At 37.4% G+C, this 14,345-nt stretch overlaps 1 protein-coding gene across 3 annotated transcripts in view; it reads right to left on the reverse strand.

The window, feature by feature from the left end:
• Nucleotides 1-14,345, reverse strand: part of LOC131044391 (ubiquitin carboxyl-terminal hydrolase 14) — a 125,232-nt gene that overhangs the window by 106,441 nt on the left and 4,446 nt on the right. For 2 of the 3 annotated variants that reach the window (XM_057977710.2, XM_057977711.2), the window contains exons 2-4: nt 4,905-5,027; nt 4,629-4,800; nt 138-250 (exon numbers count right to left, since the gene is read on the reverse strand). In XM_057977710.2, the coding sequence (XP_057833693.2) occupies nt 138-250; nt 4,629-4,800; nt 4,905-5,018 (399 nt within the window). In that variant the 5' untranslated portion in view covers nt 5,019-5,027. Of the gene's footprint in view, nt 1-137; nt 251-4,628; nt 4,801-4,904; nt 5,028-14,345 lie in introns of those variants that run through there. The other variant, XM_057977712.2, reaches the window with a different exon arrangement.

A 14,345-nucleotide genomic window follows, 5' to 3' on the forward strand; every position in this document is an offset into this window, starting at 1 on the left:
ATGTTTAGAGAAATTAAGAGCACAAAAATTAATGCTACAAACTCAACTACCTTTCCATGTTTATATAAAAATCCTACCTTGGAATCTCAACCATAAACGCCATAAACAGTAAATTAAATGAGATACAGAATTTTCACCTTCTCTGGCAGTTCAACCGATGGAAATGGAAGCATCACAAAATCCGGCAATATTACTATATTGTAAAATTCCTCATTTTCTGGCTCTCGATTTTCAAAGCCACCTTCTAGACCTACAAAGATAAATCAAACTTTCAAGGCTTGTCAATGAAATCTCTAGAAGTCAGAAGGACCAGACAGAGTAGCAAAAAAACAGCACATATCTACAAAAGCTATAAATAATATGTTGACACTTATAATCCTCGCAGCAAAAAAATCATTTGGGGAAAAAATTGGCAAATCAAAAGTATAAAATTTTGGATTTATTAAATTATATATATATATATATATATATACACACTACTTAATAATAATATATTAGTAGGCCCGTTAACGGGCCGTCTAGGGTTGATCCTCCTCAGTGCGCAAAGAGTAGTGAAATTTGGATGAAGCCGGATGTTGGATGGATAAAGATAAATTTTGACAGCGCGTTCAAAGGAAATCCAAATTCATTGGGAGCTGGATGCATTGCGAGAAATGATAAAGGTTAAGTGTTGGCAATAGGAGCACAAAAATTAAATGATGGCACCAATAATGAAGCGAAGGCTCAAACGACCCCCCTTGCTGATTATTTGGCAAATAGATTGTCAGTATCTAGACCAAAGTTCCCAGACTCGCCACAAGTCAAGCGAGTTCGCCGAGTTGGCGAGTCGAGCCAAGCTCGGTGAGTTTTACTGACTCGGGACTCTAACTCGGCAGGTTTTGGCCATAACTCGCCAAGTCCGAGCTCTAAGACTCGACCGGCGGCATGTTCAAATTTCGATTTTAAAAAACAAAAAAAAATAAAAGCTTTTTCACATGTTTTTTTTTTATTTTCTCTTTCATTTAACCCTAAAAGGTCTTCTAATTGCTAGTTGTGAGAAGAAGAGAGGAAAAGTGAGAGAGAGGAAGGAAAACAAGAGGCCATAGGTTTGCAACCAGTAGGTAAGAAGAGCATCAAGGAGACCACAAATCACATTGGGGAGGCCATAGGCTTGCATTGAGAGCATCAAGAAGTCCATAGCAAGACTTCTCACTTATTTGAAAGAGGTAAGTGTTAAACTTTGTAGATTTTGTTGGTTTTTTTAGGTATGTTAATGGATTTTTTTCATTTGTTTGTTAAATTTTTTTAGTTTAACAGTTAACTTTCCAAATCTTGAATGTTTTTATTTTGTTAGCTTAACTTCAATGAGAGAAGTAGAATAATAGCAAAGTGCAAACCCTACATTTTTTTAGAAAAAATTTGTAAACATGTATTTACAATTTTTTCTTAAAAAAAAGTAGGGTTTGCTGATTTTTTCTATTAGTTTATAACTTTATAATTTTTTCTTAGTGCAGCAGCCTTCATGTTTAAAAAACATTCATTTTTCACAATGCCTAAAAAGGATGAGGCTTGGAAATATACTGAAGACTTTATTGGCAGACAAAAAAATCAAACAAAATGTTTTTTTTGTAAATAAATTAATTTTGGTGGCATCAATAGATTTAAATACCATATTGCCGGCATACCTGGCTATGATATTGAGGTATGTAAAAAACAAACTGCTGAGGCAAAACGTTTTTGTTATGTCCAATTAGAAACACATGAACAAGAAAAGTTAACTAAGAAGAGGCAATTGGAAGAGTTAAGTGCTATTGGCTCCCATGCACCCGCATCTGTATCCACATCCGCAGGCTGTGTTGGAGAGGGTTCTTCCATGCCTCCCTTTCATCCTAGTGCTTCTGCTAGTGCTAGTGCTTCTACTTCTACTCCTAGTGACACTATTATACCTTTGGCCCTAGAGTTCGGAAATCCAAGTTGGATAGTTATTTTGTGCCACGCAGTACTCCTGGGGCACAACCCTCACTTGAGAGCATGGGTTAGAACAAGGAGGTTCATGATGCTGCAAGAAAAACAAATTTGCAAGTTTTGGTACTTTTGCAACATTCCATTTATTGCAGCCTGGTAATTCTTTTTTATTTGATTGCTTTAAGTTTAAAAGTAAATTTATAGTTTGAAGTTGAACTCTACTTTGTCTAATCATAATCTATTTGTGACAGGTCTCCTTATTGGCAAGGCATGGTAGATGCCATAACCATTTGTGGTGCGGGATTTAAAGCCCCTACTGATGCTAAGTTAAGTGGCCCCCTCTTGTTAGAAATGGTTGAGGATATGAAAGTTGAGCTAGAGGACCACCGACAATCTTGGAGCCAAAAGGGTTGCACCATCATGACAGATGGTTGGACGGATAGGAGGAATAGAACACTCCTAAATTTTCTTGTTTCCTGTGGAGGTGATTGATCATGATTCATTCTAATTTGTACTTCCCTAAATGCATTGAATAAATTAAATTTTGATTTGTTGAAACTCTATTTTCAGGATCCACCATGTTCTTGAAGTCTATTGATGCTTCCTCACATGTGAAAAATGCCACATACTTATGTGAGACTATGGAGGAAGTCATACAAGAGGTAGTGGAAGAAAATGTGGTGCGGGTGGTGATAGATAATGCAGCAAGTTATGTTGTTGCAGGTAAACTTTGAACTTTTCAAGTCTTGATGGAGAGGCATCTATGATTATTTAAAATTTTCTTAATACATCAAAATTTCTAATTAATTTAAAATTGCTGCAGGTAAACTTTTGATGGAGAGGCACCCGAAAATTTTTTGGTCTCCATGTGTGGCCCATTGCCTTGACCTCATGTTGGAGGATATTGGTAAGCTTGAATGGGTGAAATCAATAGTTGAAAGGGCCAAAAATATCAGCAAGTTTATCTACAATCATGGCAATATCTATTATTTAGTAATTTAATTTTAATTTATTTACAATTTAACTTTGCAATTTTGCTTTTTTTTTAATTTAATTTGTGACTTAATTGTTTTTGTTTAACATTATGTGTAGGTCACTGAGCCCCTCGTAGTTCTACGAGTTGTTGATGGGGAGAAGCCCTCTATGGGCTATATATATGAGGGTATGGAGAGGGCCAAGGAGGCCATTAGGTCCATATATGCAAGAGATGAGGATAAGTATGGCCCCATTTGGGAGATTATTGATAGGAGATGGCAAAACCAGCTTCACGGGCCCATCCATGCAGCAGCCTATTACCTCAATCCGGCATTTCGATTCCATGATGACTTCAAGGCAGATGAGGAGGTTCTTAGTGGCATACAATGGTACAGAAGTTGTGTACTGATGGCACAGCCTCAAGTACAACACTCCAGCTGGATAAATATAATAATCAAGAAGGGGCAATCTTCGCAAGCAGCATGTGCATAGAGGCTTGGACACAATTGCAGCCAGGTAGAAATATATGTAAACTTAAGATTCTTTAGTTTATGGCTTATGCATTTTAATTTTTTATTTTATAATCTAGCCTTAAAGTTGGAAATGAGTTTGATTTATTTTTCTTTTTGTTATTGCAGATAGATGGTGGCAAATGTTTGGGCCCTCAACCCCAAACCTTCAAAAAATTGCCATTCGTGTTTTGAGTCAGCCATGCAGTGCTTCTGGATGTGAGCGCAATTGGTCCATGTTCGAGCACATCCACTCGAAGAGGCGTAAAAGATTATCTATGGAGAGGTTGAATGATCTTGTTTTTGTTCATTACAACCTCCCTCTTAGGACCAAACAGATTTTGGACACTGACTCCTCTCTAATCACTTTAGCGGAGATCGATCCAAAGTCTGAGTGGATCGCTGAGTCTACCGATCCCGTCTTCACTGAGGAGGACCATGAGTGGGTTGACCAGGCAAACAAAGAGGCTGAGGCTGTGGCTATGGCAGAGGAGGAGGATAGAGCACGATCTGGCACAGGCACAACTGATGTTGATCATTGTGGCACCTCACAGGCAGAGACTATGGCTACTCAATCATCCAGGAACTACCTTAGACGCATTTGTAGGAGGCAAACAGACTACTCTGAGGCTGAGGATGAGCTAGAGCCTGGGCCATAGACTTGTTTTTGTTTACAATTACATATATGTTTGGAAACATTTGATGTCATGGATTTTATATATATTTGACAACATTTATAACTCTATATATCTATGTTTTCTATTTCCTTCAGCTACAATTTACATTTCTACGCATGTGATGGATGTAAATATGTGATCAAATTAGCTTCTATTTGATGATGTTATAGTGTCTTTAAGCTTTAATCAATAATGGGTGCATGAAACAAGTTTTAAATCGTTAAAAATCTCTAAATTTCAAGGGTTTTTTATTTTGCCGAGTCATAGCCGAGTCACGAGTCGAGTCAGCCTTGCCGAGTCCGAGTCTAGGAACTTTGATCTAGACCTCATCTGGAACTTTGAGCCGAGTCCGAGTCTAGGAACTTTGATCTAGACCTCAAAAATAGTGGTTGATGCCATTGCTAAAGGGGATGCACAAACTTGGAAAATAAACAAAATCATTTCTATAATTGTGCACAAGCTCAGCATTTTCAAGATTTTAAAAATTCGCATATACATAGAGAGGGGAATTTGCATAACATACCTATTGCCAGTAGTGTAGGCTTCTTGTGGGGTCTATCTTCACTAACAGGTTTTTTTCTTGTCTTGATATGCAAGTAAACTGGATTTCCAGTCTTCCTATAATTCCAATATACTGCCTCCTTCCCAAATGCAAGAAATGAACTGAGGTCAACAAAAAGTCCTCCCTCTGACTTCTGTTCATCAAAAACAACCAATTATTATTTCAATATATTACAAGGAATCGGCAAGGACATATAACAATCACAAAAATGAAAACAATGCCGGTCACATAACTAACCGGAGTGTCAAAAGATACACAACATTCTTCCTTGTATATGCGATTAGAAGCTTCTGGAATCCTAACTCTTGATAAATAGGACCGCAGCAACTCCATAGCATGAGTTCCTGACATGTTTCTCACCTAGAATTCAAATAAAGCACAATAATTATGTGGACAGATTATGTCAGTAATGTCGAATTGCATAACCTAATAGAAAAGAAAACAAGTATTTGCAAATCCAAAAGCAATCACAAATGGTAATATGACTAAAATACAAGTCAAATACCAGAAATTTAAATGAATTCAGCTTACAAAAAAACAAAGTATAACCTAATAGAAAAGAAACTACGTATTTTCATATCCAAAAGCAACCACCCTCAGTATCACAACTCAAATACTGGTGAATGTCAAGAAAATTAGATAAAGTCAGCTTATATAATAGAAACTTATTCAGAATTTTATAAAAAATCAGATCTCACTCCTGGACAAATCCACTCAAATTTCAACATAAAGCATCTACTAAATATGAAAGATCTGTCATAGAATCATACCATCCACCTTGAGGCATTCTCTTATTTAGTAAGATCATTATCTTCATTTTGATGCATGTAAAGCACAGTAATGCAACTCAGACATGAGAACAACTCAACGAGCTGAAGAAAAAGTAGTAAACATGGCTCCAAACAACAAAACTTAGCAATAGCTTGGCTAATTAGTAATAGTTGACTCTGAAACTACAGCCAAAATTTTGCTTAAACCAGATGATGAAATGACGATCTGCTAAATTGCCAACTAAACATTACAAATCATATTCTCAATTCATGGGGTTGGATGATAGTCCAGATTCAAAACCAAACTGATTGCCAATAAAATAGCATTACCTGCATCTTTCTCTTACTAATATTCTGCCATAATACACCCATCCAAGCATCTATCCCATTCCCAGTACTTCGTGTCCATGCAATATCCTTCATCTCCCACTTATTAATGCCAAGCTTAATTAAATTACTAAATACTAATTTAAGACCCATGCAAGTGCCTACATGTTCGACCACCACAGAAAACCAAGGCAAGGAATAGTGAATTTTGTTAACCTCACCTAGCGTCAAAAATTAACAGAAGAGGAATTGACAAGGCTTTGTACCTTAATCCGGCAAAACAAGCATAAGCTCAAAGAAACACCCCAAGCAAACACCAAAATTTAGTACCAGAAAAAAGCCTACTCCTTTGTAATGGCTCTGAAGGAGCCCTAAAAGATTTTTCAAATTATTCATCTTAACTTATTACAGCTCTTACAAAAACATAAAAGACATAAATTATAATGCATAAACCAGACTTCAACTTTTAATCAAAATGTAATCCCTACTAGAACTAAAGCCGATACAGTAGAACTTCTACTAGCATTTTATTGCCACAGAAAACCTGGAGACACATGTGCCATCCCCAAAAATATCCACATTCTGTCAATAATCAAATAAACTTTTTCCCAGGTCTATACAGCACTACACGTAATCCTATAAAATCAAACCAAAACCCAAAGCAAATCACAACATTATAGTACCATACAAAAGTTCAAACTTTACTAGAGCCTAAAACAAATAATAACAGAATAAAATGGTAACTGCAGAACAGTTTAAATGAAAATTTTAAGTATGTTATCAGTATAAGTCAAAATGACTGTAGAAGAAACCTACTAAAACTGATATAATAAAAAGTTCCTTAAAATATTTCGAGCGAACAATAAGACTCTCATCCTTCATTGAAAGTGGCAATAAAAGAACCACTAAAATCCTAATTTTTCCTTAAAAATAAAGTGCCTATTGCAGAAACATTAAATATGAAAACACTATTCCAAAATTCCCGAGTCCTCAAATTTAAATCAGTATAGTAGAACCCAACAGACCTTAATATAGTACTAAAAGTAAACCCCAATGTTACAAAATCAAACTGAAGCTTAAAAAACTCAATAAAACCCTAATCATTTGCTGAAATGACAATACTAGAATCCTAAAGAACGTAATAACCCTTAAGATGGCTATTGGATAAATGTTAAAAAAACTACAACTGCAATTCAGACACCAATACAGAGACCCAGAGACCTTAATATTCTCTATTGCAGATACAAAAAAATTTATAAACCACAACTTCAATAAAGGTCATGCTATATTCACCTAAACAGAAGATATTAGTAAAGAAAAGAGTATACAAATTCTAACACAACTACTAATGGCAAATAATAAGCGTAGCAATGCTAAAAAATAAAATGATATGGAGAAATGTCTCTGCATTGAACAACAGTATTTTCTGAACCCACAGGAGATGCAGTGTAAAACTGTAACCATTTTTATTGCTTTGGACCAAATTTAACTAAATGACAAAAATACAGTTCACTCTATATTTACCTAGATGACACAAATAAATTTCACTCTAAATTTACATAAACAATAGATCTAGCATGAAAAAAAAAAATGTCAAACAATAACTGTAGTAATAGACAAAAAGATATATGGAAATGTCACTTGATGAAATATAAAAACACTAACCATTTTTGCTTTTTTTGGACGACATTACCTAAACAACAAAAATGCATTTTGCACTAAACTTATCTACACAGAAGAAATCAGTAATGAAAAGAGCTACGTGAGAGGGTTCGCTGCATTTTATGCATGAAATTCGAAATCCAGCAAATTATAGAAAAACCAAAACAAATTGTTATAGTTCGCCCTAAAATTAAAATGGGCTAGATTTTTTTATCAAAATATATTTTAAAAATACATTTTCACCAAGATTTTTTAGATTAAAAACATATCATGGCCCATTAATAGGCTCTACGGGGTTGATCCAGAAAGGAACAAGGGGAGTAGTGAAAAAGCGGGAAGATTGGAGTGACAAAGCCCTGAGGAGGGTTGGATAAAGTGAATTTTGATGGGGCTTCGAGGGGCAATCAGGGGCCATCTAGTGCGGGTTTTGTTGCACGGGATTGGCTAGGAGATACCTGGCTATTTGAGCAAAGAGATTGTTGGATGGCACAAACAACGAAGCAGAGACGCAAGCGGCATTGTGGGTGTGAGGACGGCATGACAGTTGTCAACACCGTGTTTGCATTTGGAAGGTGGCTCCCTAATTATAGTTAATTCAATTAATAAAGGAGAGGCTTTATCATGGAAAATTAACAAGATTATTAAAATGATTAAATTGGAATTAGCAACCTTCCAATCTTTTCGAGTTTCTCATGTTCTAAGGGAAGGAAATAGTATAGTCGACGTACATTCCAAAACAGCTATATCATTTGAAGAGGTGCGTGATGAAGTGGTGTGGGAAGATTATCAAGGTGTTGAGTTGGATCCCGTGTGAGTCATGCACCACCAAAAGAGGAAGTTTTTATGATTCTTTATTGCTGATTTGAAAAGGGGTGTAGGTGTTAATATTAAACCAAAAAAGTATGCGGTCATTTTTATTCTGCAAGCTAAGATGTTGCGAAAACGACTAAAGATGATTTTGGGGGTGTAGGGAAGGTGCTAGAATGGAGGCCATTTTTCGCTCCACTCATCGAAACAGCAACTTGCCTGTTTTTGGCAAAGTATCTAAGAAAAGGCTTTTAGGGTTGTTGAAATTCAAAGACCCCATTTTTCTTCAAATTTTGGACGTGTTGTTTGGAGATGATTACATGAAATCGGAATTCCACTACAGAACCAATATAGACATTATCTCTATGTTGGTTGCATGGGGGTTGGAACTCGGTTCCAAGGAGGATGTTTTGTGGATGGTAAAGGGTTGTGGCGTGTTGTGATCTTTTCACACAACGCCCCATTGCAAACGGGGACCCCCTCTTCCTACTTTCCGCGTCCTGTAGTTTAGGGTTTTGGCAGCGTGGCTAGCAACTTTGAGCTTTTAGTGTCCGAGTCTCAAGTTTTGGAGATGTGGTCATGCCTAATTGTCATTAGGGTTTCGAAAGTTTTGCATAGGATCAAGTGCGTGAAGGTTGAGAATTTATATGATCTTAATTTTGTCTAAGTGTAGACCTTTTGAGCGTAGACGTGTTTTAAACATTCAAGTCGGTGGTATTTAGGTGTCTAAGATTTTTAAGGCCCTTTAGAGGTTTTCTCGCTCCTAGGAGGCAATTTAAGTTAAATTCGCACTCTATCCCGATGAAATTCCCTTTGTCTCACTCAAATTTTGGTGAATTTACCTAAGTCCTGATGCGTTTTATTGAAAATTTGAAGTGTCTAGATAATTTTGAGTGGTTAAATCGTTAAATTCCTAATGAAAATCCATGTTTTAAGGGTCTAAACGTCAAAATTCCTGATGGGAGGTGCTTTTCCCCCCACATTTCCGATGACCCGTGATTTTACCCCACTCGAAATCCTGATGGGATGTGAATTTCCACAAGACGTCCAATGGACCCCTTTTTTCCCCCATTCATATTCCTAATCGGCGATTTTCCACCAGGGAGGGTAAAATTTGATTGTGTTGGGAATTCCTCCTGATGACCCATGTTTTTCCCCTAGAGTACAGATGACTTTGAAATTCATGTTCCTAATGCAAATCGATTTTCCACCAGGGCAGTTAATGATCGAATGTTGAGGATTTTTATGCAGATAACTGTTCCTAATGAAGGGCGAATTTCCCCAAGTGGCGATTTGATGAAATTTCGATCTAGATGACTATCTAGATAGGGGTCGATTTTCCCCCAAAGTGATTTTTGAGACTTAAGTGATGAAAATGAATTGGATTTTGACTCCAGATGGATGGCGATTTTCCCTTGGAGACATTTTTGTGCAAATATGATAAATTTTGATTGGGATTTTTATCCCAAAGTGGGGTGATTTTCCCCAAAGGGCAATTTTAATAATAATAATAAGTTTCATTTGGCTTTTTTAATCCAAAAGTGGGGCGATTTTCCCCCAGGGGTCAAGGTTGGTTAAATTTTTGAAAATTTTAAATGAATGAGCCCCAAATTTTATTGTTTTTGCAATGATTAACAATTATTTAAAAATCAATAAAATTAATTAATGATTTGCAATGACCATTTAATCATTTAACACATTCTAGAAGCAAATCGATTTTTCCCAGCCAGAGTATAAAGCAAAGTTTTTTATCCCACATTGCTTGTATGGTGAAAACTCAGTGAGAGAACAGGTTTAAAAGGAGGTTGGCCAGCATTATAATATCATTATCTTTTTGGATGGTGATTGCTAAGTGGCAGATGGAAGGCGATTTATTGGTTTCAGCTGGGCAATTTTTATCAAGTGTCCATTGGACACCATTTGAAGAGCTCGAATTGCAAGTTGAAGGGTGATCTTGCCTAGTTCAACCTTGGCGCCCCATTGAAGACGGAGGTTACAGCAATTTGAGTGGCTGATTTAGCCACCATTGTTGGCGATTTAGAGCTTTTCAAGTTTGGCGCCACCGTGGGAGTTGGGCGATCTTGGTTAGACTGAAGATTTTCCCCATTTTTGGAGTAAAATGCTTGTGTTTGGGGGACGCCATTGCTAAGTGTTGGCTGTGTTGTGTTTGGACCTGCATACTTCACCATCGCTGGGTGCTACTTGACCTCCATTGCTGGCTGTAAACACGATTTTCAGACATTTTTCATCTACCAGCGATTCCACACTAAGGCGATTTTGGTTAAGGAATGTTTTGAGGAGTCTTTAGCGCATTTTCAGAGGTTGCCAATCGCTGTTGCAGGTCTGAAACACCATTGTTGCAGGCTGTCCTCAGATTGAATTTCATTTCCAGCCACCTTCTTAGTTGGGCGATTTCATTCGGAGAGCTTTTTGATGACATTTTGTGGTCATTTTCTGGGTTTATCATCAATGTTTATAGTGCTGGTAAGTCTGAAACTCCGTCTTTCAGACTTGTCTTCAGACTAATTTTCTTTTACCAGCCCTCCATTCTTACCTGTATTTAATTGTTTTGACTTTGGGAAGATTGTTTCCATCATACATTTGCATTCTACATGGCTGCAACATTGTTTAAGTGATTGATTTTAGGTGTTGCAGGTTGTCGTCAGACTTATTGGCAGCTCGGAAGGGTGTCTTCCGACATTTTTTAGAGTGAAAATCAGACTTTTCACACCTTTCCTGAGACATTTCCAGATTTGGTATACTCCTATGACCTTGATTTTTGATAAATTTTCTGCGTATGCAAATGTCTTCAAACTTAGTTAAGTCTGAAAATGATGATTTCTAGAGGTTTTACGAGTGTTTTGACAAAATTCTTATCAATTAATGTTCTATTTTCAGAATTTATTAATAATGTGGATAAAATTCTTGATTTCCATTCCTACAAAGTGTCCAAATAAATTAGAAATCAGAACTTATCTAATTCTGAAAATAGCTATCACAATAAATTTTCCAAAGTTATTGACTTCCAACTTCGTAAAGGTACAATGTCAAAATCCGAAATTGGAGTTCGAAAGGAGCAATTGAAGATGGTCCAAGAGGGATTCTATCTGGAATCTAAATTGTCATCCAAATGGAAGGAGATCACCGACACAAACATGCATTTCCTGAACATGGACCAAATGTGGCAAAGGATGTACAGAACAAGGAACCAAATTCCCTCTCCTACCTATGTGAATATCAAGAGGAGTGGTATCTATCATGCCATTGGATTTCCACAATCCATACAGTGCAGCAAGTTGATCCTAGAATGCGGAAGGCATTACGATCCTCTCTCCCGAATGATCAAAACTCCCAAAGGTGTGACTATTGCCTACCTTGCTGAGGACACTATTGCCTAAGTGTTTGGAATCCCACATAGTGCAGACATGAAGGATAGGACAAAGGATGAGTATGAGGCGAAGTATAAATCGAAGGTGGATGCATGCAAGACCATTGTAAACAAAGAGTGGATGATCGAGCCTAGACCTCATCATTCCAAAGCACCCAAGACACTCATGTGCACAGATTTAAAGGAGGAATGTAGCGATTTGGTATTCCTATTGAACCAAGTGACGGGGATGCCACAACGTGCATTATATGATGGATGGATGTTTTATTTTATCCAGGATTGTCTGAAAGGAACGGTGAACAATGGGTCAAAAATCATCAGTGACAATCTGGATTTTCAGTTGAGAAATGTGGAGGGATCCAAGTCATTCGTCATGACTTCTTACCTTGTGTATATACTTGCACGATTTGTCACATACAAAAGATTGAAATGCAGAGGTGAAGTCAGGAATGGAAAAGGGCAAACAGAAGCTATGAATGCTATCCACAGTTGAGCATGTATAGAGTTGAAGATTACAGGAGGGTGAATGATGCATTCACCATGTATATTACAAGGATGTTGCAAGGCAGAATCCACAATAGGTTGTCCAAGGAGGCAACAGAATTAATTGAACAATATGGATCATGGTACATACAGTTTCCCACTTTCACATACCTAAGGATTCAAGGATTTCAATCCAAACCTTACTAACGGAATGATCCTAATGGAGTGGTGAGACAACTTCTAAAATATGATTTCATCCAAAAGGACAAGCATAGGACAGGGATGACTTTTCCTATTTCCGTAGGAAAAACATTGGAAGTGTGTCAATCCGTTGCTGCAACTAGTACGGCGATTGGGGAGATTGCATTTTATCACCTTGGGACATACAGGAAAAGAGAAAGATTTGATCCACATAAGAGAGTTGGAGGGATCAAGGGAGATAGATTCATACACAAAATAAACATTGAAGATTATTGGGCCAATCTGATGGACAAGCAAGCAGTAAAGAGAAGAATGTGGTCCATGATGTCCGTAGATTTCATGAGAAAATGTGAACTCTTTCTCATTCCTAATCAAGTATTGGATGATAAGGATCATACTCATCCACAATATGAAAATGAAATGAAGAGGTCTATCCTATTGCCTAGTTGGTCAGAGCCAAAAGTGACAGATTTGAATGAAATGATGAGAGAAGTCATAAGTTTCTCCAAAGGATGGGTAGACAAACAAATGAACAAATTAGTAGATATGGGTATTATCTTCACATATGAGAAGATGAAACGGGAAGATTCTTCTTCCAAAGATGATCATAGGACAATTAGTGATGTAAGAATTCATGCAAATGAAGAGAGTCAAGCTCCAAAGCAAAGGAAAAATAAACCTGTGGAAACCAAAGCTAAGGGGAAGAAGATTGAAGAAGTAAAGAAGAAGAAGAAGCAAAAGCCTATTATTCCTTTGTCTCCTCTCAGTCTCTCATCAATCAAGGAGATTGATATGCCAGAACCAAACAAGGAATTTGAACAATGTTCCAACACAGTGATATTACCAAATAATACTTAGGAGTTGCATGCCACAGCCACATCCGCACCGCCTAATGAAGATGATGATCAGCTGAGGTCTCTCACTGTCCTTTTGGAGGTTAGCTTGGGAAAGAATGTGTATGATTCAACTAAGGACAAAGGGAATGATGATGATGATGATGATGATGATGATGATGTTATCTCGGCATTGAAGGAACTTGATCGAGAGATGTGTCTTGATGACAGGATGGAGATGACTGCTATTCCCAATTGGCTAATGAAAAGCACGGAGAAAAGTAAGAAGATGATAAAGGTGTGGCCCATTGATGATATTGATGACTACCTAGCTAGGAGCAATCAGGAAAAAGAGCCTAGGAGGGCTGAGATACTTTCGCACATAGCTAGAGATGAGACTAGAATGCGGATTGCACAGGTGGTTGTCCCTATTGGTGATGTGACTTCTATGGATATCCAGATCACTTCAATTGCCCTAGGTCATACTACAAAAGAGCAAGAGTTCCAGGAACTCGATGATACAGTTCAGGTGATCAATGCAAGGGTGGATAGGGAGATTGAAGAGAAAGAAAAGTATAAAGAAGAGAATATCAAACTTAGAGAATATATCGTAGGGATAAATTGTGATAATCCCACCTTTGTTTCCCCTATTGCAGTTGATCGTGGACTTCATACTAATTATGAGGCAGTGAGGGCTACACTCTCAGAATTGGGAAAATGGATTGAAGATGTGAAAAGGCAGGCGGATGATTTCCTTACTCAGTTTGTCCAGGCATTTGATAGGACAACGGCGCTTATATTCAGGATACAATATTTAGAGGGAGTTTGGGATGAATTCTAGCCTATTCAGGAGAAGACTATTCCCCACCTCAAAGTTTTGAAAAGGATTCCTATGTCCACATTGATTAGGGAAGGAGTTGTGCATAATGGAGACAGATATGATTTCCATGGCTGGTATTGTTCATTAGCCATGAAAAAATCCACTTATGAGCATGCGCGCAAGGATTGTGCAAAGACGGAAGGATCAATCCAAGGGATACAATCAAGGATCCTTACATCATTTGAAGAGTAATTGGGAGTGGATGTCAGCGACGCCAACGGTCTACACTTAGCAAAATTGAGAGATAAAATGAAGTTCATGTACTTCAATCAGTTGGATTCTTTGAAGAAGAATCCGATGGATGATTTGGTTTCCTTGTTGATTCAT

This window comes from Cryptomeria japonica, chromosome 2 (genome assembly GCF_030272615.1).
Source record: "Cryptomeria japonica chromosome 2, Sugi_1.0, whole genome shotgun sequence".
Lineage (NCBI taxonomy): Eukaryota > Viridiplantae > Streptophyta > Pinopsida > Cupressales > Cupressaceae > Cryptomeria > Cryptomeria japonica.